At 30.5% G+C, this 13,952-nt stretch overlaps 1 protein-coding gene across 1 annotated transcript in view; it reads right to left on the reverse strand.

The window, feature by feature from the left end:
* Nucleotides 1-6,720: 6,720 nt before the first annotated feature.
* The window catches only part of GC (gamma-glutamyl carboxylase), a 16,867-nt gene continuing 9,635 nt past the window's right edge, over nt 6,721-13,952 (reverse strand). The window contains exons 11-12 of the mRNA XM_014437752.2: nt 9,920-10,135; nt 6,721-7,106 (exon numbers count right to left, since the gene is read on the reverse strand). Coding sequence (XP_014293238.1) covers nt 6,724-7,106; nt 9,920-10,135 — 599 coding nt within the window. The 3' untranslated portion in view covers nt 6,721-6,723. The remainder of the gene's footprint in view (nt 7,107-9,919; nt 10,136-13,952) is intronic.

Consider the following 13,952-nt stretch of genomic DNA (forward strand, 5'->3'; position numbering starts at 1 on the left):
AAAATACCTAGCCTATTTTTACTTCAGATGTCCATTATTCAAGTTCAGTTCTGCAGAGGATATCAATTCTTCATTTGCATATTCAGATTTTAAACTAAAAGACTCAATACATACATACACACAAATATATTATATACACCATATACTAACAAAGATGTCAAGATTCGACCGCCGAGAAATAAATATTAACTGCTTCAGATAGGAATCTAATCCACAACGTTCCGAACTGTACACCGTTGGACCCAGGCCTCAACGCGCACGGCCCTCGCACCACCACTATAAGATATGATAGAGATGATAATTGTGGTGGTACAGTTATATTATGGTTTTAGTCATTATTTTTTAAATCAATATTTCGATTTCTATTTTGGCACTGAATTAAAAATAATAATTTCATTTCCTTTATTAATTCATCTTTATTAATCTTCATTAACTCATCTTGGAACTATTATATTCTTTATTATAAAAGAAAATGGCATATAGATAGAATATATTATTGTTAAATAATTAATTATTAGCCTGAATATATTATTAATGTATTTATAAATACATATTTCAAAATTAATATCTCGAAAAGTATTTAAAATATCTTAAAATTTTATTAAAGATGACTAATAGAAAAACTTTTAAAAAATCTTTTGTTCTATGAATCTAGGTTTCATCCCCATCAAAGATTATGTCCTGGATGATGTAATTCAGAATGAGATTTCAGCAACAGGCGTTATTAAATTGCTTTTTTTGGAGATTGCATACCTAAAATGTTTAAAACCAATCAAACAAAAACTCTAGAACGTCATAAGAGTAAATTAATACAGGAACTTCCTTTATGAAGTTATGATTTAACCCAGGCCTGGAGATAAGCATTAAAGAAATAAATCTTGACAGGTAGTTAATCTTTAAAGAGGTTAATTTCATCTTCTGTTAATTGATGAACCTTTACCAGTCTTGCTACGCTTCCCTATAATTGTTCCAGTTCGGCTCAATAACAAGTTTCACTTTCTCCCTAAATAAAGAAGCAAAATATTAAGTTTACTCATGGAATAATCTTTCCTAAGTGTTCCTGGCAAACACTCTTCCTGCAAAAGGGGTGGAATCATTTGATCTAATATAAACCATTCAAAGGCAATCGGAAATACTTGACCTCTCTCTCGAGGAGGGCCACGAAATGAAACGACTGAGATAAAGATACTTTATATTGAAATAGTGAAACTCATCGTAACGTTTAGACATTTTATATTTTAGAATATATATTTTTATTAATTATTTGATGGAGGAGGGTTAATTAAAAAAATCTCCACACAGTTACCATCATGGGGGAACCTTTATTTACTGTTACTAAGAAGTTAAGTACTTAATTAAATACAACTGTATAAGAGTGATATCCATTTTGTCTTAATCGTTTGACTTAATATAAGTCATCCAAAGGAAATCCGAAAAATTTGACCTCCCTTTCAAGGAGAACCGCGAAATGAAACGATTGAGATCAAGATACATTATATTGAAATAGTAATATTTTAGAATATCTAGTAATTTACTATTATATTAACTCAATATATTTAGTAAATCAAATTTGTATTCAATCATTTATAGCATTCAAATTCCAGAAGCGAAGGAGAAACTTTGCAGCTCATATAGGTTAAATAATAAATTAATCATTTCAATTTAACATGTTTTCATTTATTTTTATCATGTAGGTACACATATTAGTAGGAAAATACAATTTATTAAAGTGTTAAAATACGAATGCTTTAAAATGATTTTTCTTTTGAGTCCTGTAAAAAGATTATGTTAAACTAGACTCAAGTAGGTGTAGTAAAGTTATCTATACTTGTCTGACTTGTACAATATAAGTCTTTAAAAAATAAAGTTCTACTCTGTTCTACTCACGAAAAACCTAACAGACTATGTTTAAGTCTATAATCGTAATAAAAATTTGTAATTCGGGCAGTAATCTATATTTTTAATCATCAACTCGTAAACCATAAAAAGAGATACAATATTGATGACGGTAAATATTTTTAAAAAAATCGATGTTAATGAACTAAAACAACATTCCAGAAACATTTTCATGAAATAATAATGAAAATAACTTAATAAACGAATTTGTTAGCAAAGAAATCTAAAATAACAAAAATCAATTAGTCAATAAATAACGCAAATTAAACAGTTTATAACGATAAAACATTGCAGATTGAATACGTTTATATACATTCGGCTACAAAAATTACTAATCAGACAAATTGATAATTATTCAGATCACGTGTCTTATATGTTGCATGTCACGCAACGTTTTAGAAACATTAAAGACAAATGAATTTATGAAGGTGGGATTAAAACTAAAATGCAATAAAAAAAGTCCATACAAGCCATTGTCATTAAATGGATAAAATTTATATTTTGTGATTTTTTGAATGGTTTCTTAAAAAGTATCAAAAATAACAGAAACCTGATCGTTTCATCGTAAGGTTGGTAGTAAAATTTCCCTGACGAAACTTCAAATTTGGCACTGTATAAATTCAATTAAATTATAGACATATGTGTGTCAAAAACTTAATCTTAATCTTCCATTAATATCATTAATCATTATTCGTTAATAGATTACTCATTCCTGCATTGAGGTTCAGATTCCCAACTCACAGGAAAACAATCATTGAATAAATGCTAATGTTGCAATTTATTTTGGATTGGCTGAAAATGGGATCATGGGCTGTCAAAAAGAGTCATTATTAGATTCTGTTCCCTCAAAATTGAAATGAAATCAAGCATTATAGTATCACTAGACTGTTCAGAAATCAGGTAATTTTCACTATCTCCCAAAAACTGAGTTAAGACATTTTTTATTGTTAAAACTATTTTTGCTACAAAAAGGTAATATTATAAATCATTAAATATTTTTTACCTACCTAATATTTCATACCCTCCTATAATGATATTCAATAACATCATTATAGGAGGGTATGAAAAAAAAAAAAAAAAAAAAAAAACAGAAATCAGGACTGACCTCTCTCGTATTCCAGAGATGGAAAAACGTACATCATTTGTTTCAGAATAATGCGTCATAATCGTTTGTACAAATATTAAATTCCGTTACATGATATTTTGTTATGGAGTTGACTGTGCTAACGAATCAGATGCTATGAAATATTATCGCCAATTTCTTCAATTCCTCCTTCCACAAAGATAAACATCTTATTGAACTGTCCAAAAAAGATCTTATAATCAGAACGCGACAAAAAATATTTCAATTAGCATTACGCCTGGTTATGTATATATCATATATGTATATACATAACAACGATATAAAACATAATTTAATTTACAAAAATCTAACTACGAAATAACCTCATCCCGTCCAGGACGGGATACCGCTTAAATTAAGTAATTGAAATAAGTAAAGTTGTCCATAAATAATGAAACTTGGTGCTGTAGAATTCCACAATTAATAATTTGAGCCATCAAGCTTGAAAATTTGTTTAATCGTTGGCAAAAAAAAAAGTTACATGCTTACAAATGAGCAGATTAGAAGACTACAAAGACTACCCCTAAATACTATTTGACTTCACTGTAGTAGGAATAAGTGGATAATTTACCAATTGACTTGATGAATCTTGTACATCATTGGCTCGAAACGAAGATATTATACCTTTACTCATGTTTAATATTTCCCTAACACAATTATTACACCATATGCAGGGTCCAATCCATGGTTAATATCGTTCATGGGCTAATCATCATAAGACTCACCTCTCTGCCCCCTTCTCCTTTGCATTATAAAATTTTACAAATTCAAGGTTATAAGTTCTAAATCCAATCTTGCAACTAAATACTTAGAATTTTTAAAGATTTTTGCTGGGAAATTGAATATGAGAAGAAGTGTTTGTTTTTTCCTGTATCAAGTCTAAAAACTGTCTAGTATCAATTTTATCAAATTCCATCGACAACTTTAGTTTTCACATGCACAAAAATATTTTCAACTTGTATGGCAGTTTTTATTGTCAAATGACAAATTATTGATCTTGGAATATAAGTAATCTAGTACCTGATAGAACTGGTTAAAAAGACATACCTCTGAACTTAGCAGACTTTTGTTTTTTTTTTAATAAAGGTTTGCCTCACATTTTAGTATCCTCCATTCTTAAAACATAAGTTTTAGTACAGTGTATATTGCTAAACTAGTTTTAAATCTATTTATTAAATATTTGATTGTAGACCGAATATTTTTAAGAGGACTTCAATAAGTCCTTATTATTATTTTTTTTTGTTCTGTTTTTTCTCATCCCAAATTCTTACACCCTCAAAAATAGGTGCTCTGGACAGATCCCCCATTGGTCTAAATATTTAATAGCTGTAATAAAAGATAAGATTTTTTCATTATTTCTATCATTCACAGACATATCTCTATTGTTAGTTTTTAATTTAATTAAATTTTACTTTATTATCTGTCACAAAATTAATATATATCTAATGATTGGCTAATATTTATGGCCAAATGTCAACACACTAGTTAACCTTTACCATTATTAATGTTAAAATTATATAATACATTATTCCATTTTCTTCAATAGCTTAAGTATTTTCTTTTGTATTAATAATATAAGGACATATCTAGAAACTTTCCCTTTTGAGGGTAATTCTTTAGACAAATTATCCATTAAAATCTTCCACATTGAGTTTATTCATTTCATTATCAATAATACATTTGATCTTCTTTAAGGATATTTATTATTTTGGCATAAGAGTTATCAGGGTACTGGGTCTGCCATAATATAAATTGTCTAGTTTATGATGCAAATCTAAAGTAATCAACACTACCCACACAAATAATAAAAGTGTGTGATGTTAATTTGTCATGAGTTCTGAAATAATATTGAATCATTGAGGAGTAATACTGAGGGTGACTTAGTTAGGACAGTTATTTATTTCTGTCAGTGTAGTTGAGTTTTATTTTAGAAAAAACACATATGAAACCTATAAACTTGATGTACTCAGGATAATGGTAAGTTATAAATAAAGTTTTGTTACTGCTGTACCATTGTGGTCCAACTGTACCATTTTGGTACTACTGTACTAAGTTGCAGTATTTATGATTTAAATTAATTTTTATTGTTACAAAATTGAAATATAAAATTTCTTAGTCTAACTAAAATAAAATGGATCAAATTGTGATGGATAAGGTTATATTTGAAATGAAAAGGCTTACATTTGGCTTAGAAAGGACAAAATTTGACTTGGAATGGGTAAAATTTGACTTGGAAATGTAACCGGTTGTGAGAACACATGAACCAGTTGTAACGTTCACCATTCTCTTGAATTCTTGGAGCTTGCCTTCTATGTCACATTATTTTTTGTGCTACCCCATTTATAAAATACATAAACTTCATCATTTCAATATATTATTATTACAATATCTGAAATCCATTGTTTTTTATTATCAGTAATTACTACCATTTAGTATTTGACCAATTAATCAAAATCAAATCAAATTTTTGATATAAATTTCTCCAATTGGCCATTTACAATTTGTGGTGGATTGTGATTTCTTATCAATCTTGAAAAGTATTTTTTTTTTATAAATATCGTTCTTAAAATGCTTCAGTATAAACTGGAGCCTTAAGAATTAGAAAAAAATCTGACTTATTGTAGGAAATCAAATGGTATAAAAAATATTACCCACTTGCTGCTACTATGTCAGAATAAAATGAGAAATTCATGATTTTTAGATTATGCATTTGTAGTTTAATATTGAATATACTGTAATAATTTTTGTGATATATAATACAAAATAAAAAAAAGGGATAAACAGTCTTGGCTTAGAAAAGATAATATACTACTATCACTAGTAAATTTCACATCATTGCAATTGCCCCTATGATATAAATTTAAAAATTATAATTTTCGAGTTATTATCCTTTTCCAGCAAATCAGCGATTTGAGATTTTAACTGATCATGCTTGTTTTTGTCCAAAAAGTATATATACTTTGTGTTATTCATAAATAATTTTATATACATTTAACAGAAAAAAATATAATTCTGATTTTACAGGCTGATTGTCATTAATGGTAGTTAATTTTGGAGTTGTAAGTAGGTTCTTGTCCCATTTATCATCTTTCATATTTTAAGAAGAGTTTCTTTTGATTAACAAACTTCCTTTATTCTAGTTTAGTATATGGTGTATTTGGATGAAGATCTAGCCCTTAGACAAGGGTAGGCATTGGAAAGGCTGATGTGTCTGACAAATGGTAGCAACACATGGAGTAGATAAGTCAATTATACACAACTCACTCTAGCGATTCTGAGAGATAAGCAGCAAGAAATTGAGGAGCACAACTCAATTTAACAATCATTTTACATGGTAAGGCTATCGTGAGCTCCCGCAGATTTCAACTGTATGAAGCTTCCTTTCATGAATGGTCAGATCTCCTAGAGTTTATAAGAGAAACTAAGAGATAATTTCTATTCAATTGGTTATTTAGTGACTGGGCAAACTGGATTTATTCAGCCCTTGCTGGGCTTTCTCTATTACTAAAAGCAGTTATGTTATCCTTCATAATGACTAAAAAATTAATTTTTTTGTAAATTATTTTTTATTTATTATTATTTTAACTTATTTTTATTTATTCTTTATAACTTAATTTAACTATAACTTGTGTGAGGAGGAAAATGTAATGATAACCTCTTAAAAAACAAAATAGATTTATTTCTTAAACAAAATAGAGCAACATTCAGAAGTACAAAGCATCGGTTTCCTCAATTTTGATCCTTCTTATCATAGGTGTTGAATGGAGTATCCTGAGAACTGCACGACTCAAAAGAGCAATAGCATTGATAAAGTTGTCTATCTTTGCTGAAATGATCTCAGTTAGCAGTGTCTGAGTGTTTTCTTCCACATAAAGATTCTTTGTCTTGTTGTAAAATAAATACATAAATGCTGAAGGAGATTCAGAAATTGTGCTGATATGATGGAAAGTGGCGCTTGGTATTTTCATGATTCCACCTTCCGTTAATATAGTTGTTTTATTTTCAATGGCTACTGCTACCTTCCCTTTTATTAATTCTAGAGTTATATTCTCAAGGTCTTCATGAATATAATTTTCTAAAGTAAAACCTAAAAAAAAAATATATTATTATTTAAAAATTAATTAGAATAAAACTTAATTATAAGAACATTTTATTCATCTTTTTAATAAACAATTACATTATTATATAATTCTTTGTTAAACATATTAGGCTTAATTATGACTATTATTGGATTCTGATGCTAGTTAAGTTCTGAACAACTAACAGTAAGCAGAAGTTAACCACAATTTTATTAATATATTGAGCCTATTTTAAACTTTGAACCTCATGAAATGACACATCTCATTATTTTATTACATATTCCTTTGAATGACCACCTGACAGCAGTCAGTGTCACAAGGACACCTTGTAATTCGAATAACGTACCCTCAATCCAATACTTTTTTGAATCGAGTAGTTTATTTGTCACTTTTTGTGGGAAATTGTTGTTGAATAGGATCTGTTTAATAGGTTGTATGATGGTCTGGTGATATTGAGGGTCACAAAGAGAAAAGGATCTTAGGATTCTTAGCAACATTGATAATTTAATAATAAGAGTGTTGAGAAAAATGTTTGAGGAGTCTGCTCTAATAGGTGGGTTTGGTATACCAATCAGTGGACAAGGTGCCACCGGGATTTCTGATTATAAGTGGGTCAAGAAAAGGGAGGGAATGGCTAAATTCACCTTCAGTAATAAACCAAAGACAAGGATGGTAGGAGTTAAAGGCTGATAGGATTTCGGGGATTCTGTCAGGATTGAGAACAAGAAAAATATCATCCACGTACTTCTTAATGTAAATGATATCTTGTGAGAATAGAGGTATTAAAGAGTCATTAAGGTACAATATTAGAGATGCCAGGACCAAGGTAGTTTCCCATCGCAAGTCCGCTAATTTGGTGGTAAAATTTACCATGAAATGTCAGGTTACCAGAATTACAGCAAAGTTCTAAAGCAGAAAGAAATTAAGTGAGGTTAAGCGTGGTATGAGGTTGAATTATAGTCCAGTTTTTCTCAATAATATGAAGGGCTTTGTCAATAGGGATGTTAGTAAAATGGCTTTTGGCATCAAAGGAGGTTAAGATAAAGTTGTCAGGTATGTTGAAGGGTTGTAAAAGTTCTTTAAGGTGGAAGAATTACAGATATCATAAGGGTTATTATAGCTTAGGATTTGAAGAGCAGGAAGAAGAAATTTACTGACTTTAGAAGAGGGAGCGTTGATATTAGAAATGATGGGGCGAAGGGGGTTACTAGGTTTATGGATTTTAGGGAGTCCGTATAATCGGGGAGAGGGGCTAAAGAATTATAAGAAATTAGAGATTAAGGTAGGTGGAGTAGATAATCTGATTGGTTTCAAGAAGATTACTTAGGATTAGGTTGAATTGGAGCATAAATGAGCGGATTGGGTATCGAGTGGTTAGTTTGTAAGTAGTTATGTTGGACAAAAGGATGTGAATTTTGTCAGCATATTCAGATTTGTCTGTAACCACAATCGAGTTACGTTACCTTTGTCAGCTTTAGTAATTATTTGAAAAAGGAGCGGGTGAAAGATAGGTCTTTAAAAAATAAGGGAAAGAATTGAAGAATGGAGTGTGGGGGGTGATGCAGCTGGTTAGAAATTATGTTATAAATCCAAATATCAGAAAGCTCCCTGTCTTCTTCAGAAATACTAAAAAGATCGCCTCGATAAATAAATTCTAAATTGTTAATTAGATAAGGTATAAGGTGAGAAACATTTGAAGGAGGTGTCGAGAAATTTGCGTCTAAACTTAATATTGACAACATTTGGGGGGATGGTGGTGGAAGATATGTTAGGGACCCATTTTTCACTACCTTTAGGGTAGATTTTATTATTTAAAGAAGATTGATAGATATTTTCAAATCTGGAAATTAGGGAATGTTTTTTTATTTAATTTGATAGATAAACAGATTGTTTGAATACTGTTATTGAGGAGGGACATGTAATTTTCCCCAATAACAAAAGTGAGTGAATGTGAGAGATTAGAAATTCTATATTTAAGGGATTCAATTGGTTGAATGGTTTCTCTAATTTTAAGGTTTAAAAGCGATTTTTTAAAAATTAGTAGAGAAGGGCAATATTTGGAACGTAAGGAAGAGGGGATCGAAAAATGGTTAAACAAATAATATATGGATTTTGAAAAAACTGAATAAGATCTGCATTTCAGAAGGAAAATACATTGTTCGGTTTTATCTGTAAGGCGCTTATGTAGATTCCACAGGGTGTTAAAATTAGAATTACGAAGAGGAAATTTTAATTTGAATTGAGAAAAAACATTAAGGTCTGTAGGACAATGTAAAATAGTAGAGTTGGAAAGATAATGGCTGTGGGGATGAATAAGAAGATCAGAAGAAGTTATATAGATAGATCATTGCTAATGATGATGAAGTTTGAAGAGATGAAGAAGTCTTAAGAGATGATGAAGTTTGAGAAAATGAAGTAGGACTAATGGCACGTGGAGAGTTAAAGTTCCAGTGAAGTAGGGGTGACACAACAATATGAAACCTAACAAGCGAGCACTGGTGTGTTGATTGTAGTAACTCATGTTAGTATCTTGAGGGCCCCGTGTGTTTTGTGACATACTGGAAGACTTATGTGTATTATTAATAAATCGAACCATATTCCATTTATTAATAATACACAGGGTCAAAAAAAAAACTTATTTGTGAAGAAATATGAAAAAAATATATATGTTATTTAGAAGGTATCAAGTTGCAAATTTTAAAATTTTCATTAATTAACTACAGGGTAAGTATAAACACAGGATGGCCCTTCAAACAGAAGAAATATGTAATGCAAAACTAAAGAAAGCATTATTAGTTTAAATTTTAAATGACATACATACCAGGAAAATCTGCCATAAAAAGAATATCAGAGTGGTTTGAAGATGCCAATATTTTCTTTTCAATTGTCCTAAGCTCATCCCTTATTGGTGTAAATTCATCAAGGAGGGGCATCACCCAACTAACTCGCTCAAAAGGAGACCATTTAACTGATAAAATATCTATTCTTGGGTCAAACAGTCTCTGATGAAACCTTTTATTGAGAGAAACCCACACATCTATAAATCCAAGACAAACTATTTTAACATTTAAACATCATTGAAATGCTATCACTTTATATGATATTGTTGTAATTATTATATTTATATAACACTAACATTTGTATCTATTAAAAGCCCTTTTTTTTATTCATGTAAAACAGGTGCTGCCGTTAATGGTAAGTACTTGAATGGATGAGCAATCTCCACAAAAAGCCGAATTTCCTAGAATCTTCAGGCAAACATTTACTCTCTCTCTGGGTAGTTCAGGCCTATCAGTCAGCTGGAGACACATTACCCTACTCTGTGTATCTTGATTTAGAAATCATGGAGATTTTCCAGCACGTCAAAAATTGCCTCCCGGAGGTTGGGTATTAGGACAGCTTGTGTCAGAGAAAGATATATAGGTCCTTGTTAATTCATGTTTTATTTTCTGTTTTAGAGCAATAAAAACAAAAAAAGCTGGCCCAAAACAGCAACACTCAGTAAATCAAGATTGATTTGAATGAATATTGGTATGAATGGTAGTTAATTATAACATTGTTCCTGGAAGGACTGGTTATCAAGTTATGGATTGCTTCCCACTGCGCTATTCAGATCATGTTTAAATATGGACATCATGAAACATTTTTGATTTTAGTTGAAGGCATTAAATTTCAAAAATGGTATTAATGTCATTCAATTAAAATATATTGAAGCTTCCAAAACAAATGATAAAACATTTTACATTAAAAATTGTTTATATAGTCAAAGTCAAAAAGAGTATATTAATTTTTGCAAAATTCTATTTGTAGAAAAGTATTTTTTAAATATAATCAATATGTTGTATGAGAACTAGGATGACATACCGACATAAATTATATCCAACTTAATTGGTCAAGTGTGGTGTTTAATCACATAAACATCAACAATACAGTTTCAATACCAAAATTTGCATTTTAATGTAGTGACCAAATGTTCTTCTTAAGGGAGTTTTTACTCCATTTTTGTGAACCACAATCCTTTTAAAACCTTCACTCCTCTTTTCACCATTGCATCATTTTGTACTCCTAAAACTATATCAATTATTATACAGAACTTTCATACATTTTTGTATTAAAGTTTTCTTTGATGACTTCCTTGACAAGTTTTTATCACTGATAGTATTAGTGTCCATATGATTGGATATTTTGAATTCAAATGGTCTTCACAAGAGGTGTTGTGCATGTCAACTTATTTATTTTTAATAAATATTTTTTTATGTTTAGTGTTAACTGAACAAGAATTCAGAAACTATAAATTAAAATAAAGAAAGAATATTCATCGCTCAATGGTTAAATGTATAATATACCATGGAGATTTTTTAATGCAATTTTTGGAATAAATAATAAAGTACATTAATACAAATAAGGAGGTATAGATAGTTGACCGTAGATTACTGATTGGAGAGGTTTGTCGGGGCTTGTAGTCAGCAAAGAATAACATAAATAAACAAAACAATATTTACTTATTTTATGACGACGTTTCGACCTGAGTTTCAGGTCTTCATCAAGGCTATAGAACAAAAGAGATAACAGCAACATTTAGAGAAACATAAAATTGAAAAGGAATAGTATACAAACAAATTTGGAATCATTCAAAATATTGAATTGAATCATAAATGATAAAAACTTTGATAATTGATAATTGAATAGTAAAAAAAAATTTATTGATAATCATGGAATTAGGTGGTAGTAGATTGAAAACAGTGAAAGATGAAATATAATATCATGTAGGTAAGAAGATATGTATAATGTAAGGTAGGTATGCAAGTAGTGTCTAAAAAACTGAAAAAAAAAAATTGAATCTACAAATTGAACAATATGACAGAAAATGATATATAGTGCGTGAGTGACTTATATCTGAATTACAGTGTGAGTATTAACTTATATATCTATACATAAAACTATAAATATATATATGTGTATATATAAAATAGGAAAAAGGTAGAATATGAAGAATGGGAAAAGAATAATGTAAGAAAAATGAGAATGAGAAAGGATACTCACAGTAAGGTGTACAGAAGCTAGGCCAAAACTGATTGATTTTAGAAAGGCATTCTAGAGTGGGCGACGGACATACAAAGGATTCATTAGAGACGTAACTGTCAAAAGAAAGACCATTACGACACAACAGTTGATATGAAATACCAAAGATAAAATAGAAATCAAGTTACGGATTTTAAAAAACATAAAACCAGTGATATGTAAAAATTATGAAACCCAAAGATCAAAAAATTATGAATAAAAATTAATAATAATAAAAATTAAAAAATATATTAAAAAATTAATAATAATAGAGAAAATAAAATAAATTATGGGTGCTTTAATAAATTAACTATTTGGGAATAGGCTAGGGATAGGTTTTGTTTGTCTGTATTGTGATTGACTGGGGAAGCTTCTAATTGTATAAAGATGCTTTCGGAAAACAATCATTTGTCGTGGTTAGGGACAGATGCCAGTATGGAGGTATTGTCCAAATCAAAAGAGTGTTTGAGTGTTCAGCTATGTTCGGATGATTTTGAAGCCGTGAAGTTACAGGAGGAGACAGAATATTTGTTCTGAGTTTTGCGGTCTTGAAGCAAATTTTTTGTTTTGTTAATATAGGATCCATTACAATTATAAGTGGAACAGAGGATACGGTACTCAACATGGTGAAACAAAAAATTTGCTTAAAGACCACATAACCCAGCACAAATATTCCGCCTCCTCCCGTAACTTCATGGCATCAAAATTATCTGAACATACCTTAACACTCAAACACTCTTTTGATTTGGACAATACCTCCATACTGAGGTGACGGTAGCAGCGTGGTAACGCGCTTGTCTGCCAATCCATAGATTGGGAGTTCGAACCCGTCGGGAGGCCTAGGACCTCCACGGTCTGTCGCGCCAATGAAAAAAAAAATACCTCCATACTAGCCTCTTTCCCAAACCATGACAAATGATTGTTATCTGAAAGCGTCTTTATATTTATATGATTTTATTTTTTACGGATTTTTACGGATTCTAAAAAACATAAAACCAGTGATATGTAAAAATTATGAAACCCAAAGATCAAAAAATTATGAATAGAATAGTTTTATGTTTTTTAAAATCCGTAACATGATTTCTATTTTATCTTTGGTATTTCATATCAACTGTTGTGTCATAATGGTCTTTCTTGACAGTTACATCTCTAGTGAATCCTTTGTATGTCCGTCGCCCACTCTAGAATGCCTTTCTAAAATCAATCAGTTTTGGCCTAGCTTCTGTACACCTTACTGTGAGTATCCTTTCTCATTCTCATGTTTCTTACATTATTCTTTTCCCATTCTCCATATTCTATCTTTTTCCTATTTTATATATATACACACACAAACACATATATATATATACACACACACACACACACAAAATCCTTTCCCTCAGGCTACAACAGTTCACGGAGGGAGTTAATGGCCTCTCGCGAGCTCAATTCGGATTTCGTAAAGAGCGATCCACGATAGATACTGTTGGATTGGTAGTCGAGATGGCCCGTGCAGCAATTGCAGGAGCAAGGTGGAGGAGAGGTGCTAAGTGTTATGCAGCAATCATCACGCTAGACGTTAAGAATGCCTTTAACACTGCAAGATGGACATGTATAATAGATGCCCTACAGACTATGGCGATGCCAGCCTATCTTATGAGAATACTCACTGACTACTTTGAAGATAGAGTTTTATTTTATTCTTCAGGCATTGGCCAAAGGAGATACAAGGTGACTGGTGGTGTCCCACAGGGCTCGGTATTAGGGCCTCTTCTGTGGAACGTCATGTACGACGCAATCTTTAAATTGACATT

This window comes from Halyomorpha halys, unplaced genomic scaffold, assembly GCF_000696795.3.
Source record: "Halyomorpha halys isolate HHAL.00 unplaced genomic scaffold, Hhal_1.1 Scaffold3779.1, whole genome shotgun sequence".
Lineage (NCBI taxonomy): Eukaryota > Metazoa > Arthropoda > Insecta > Hemiptera > Pentatomidae > Halyomorpha > Halyomorpha halys.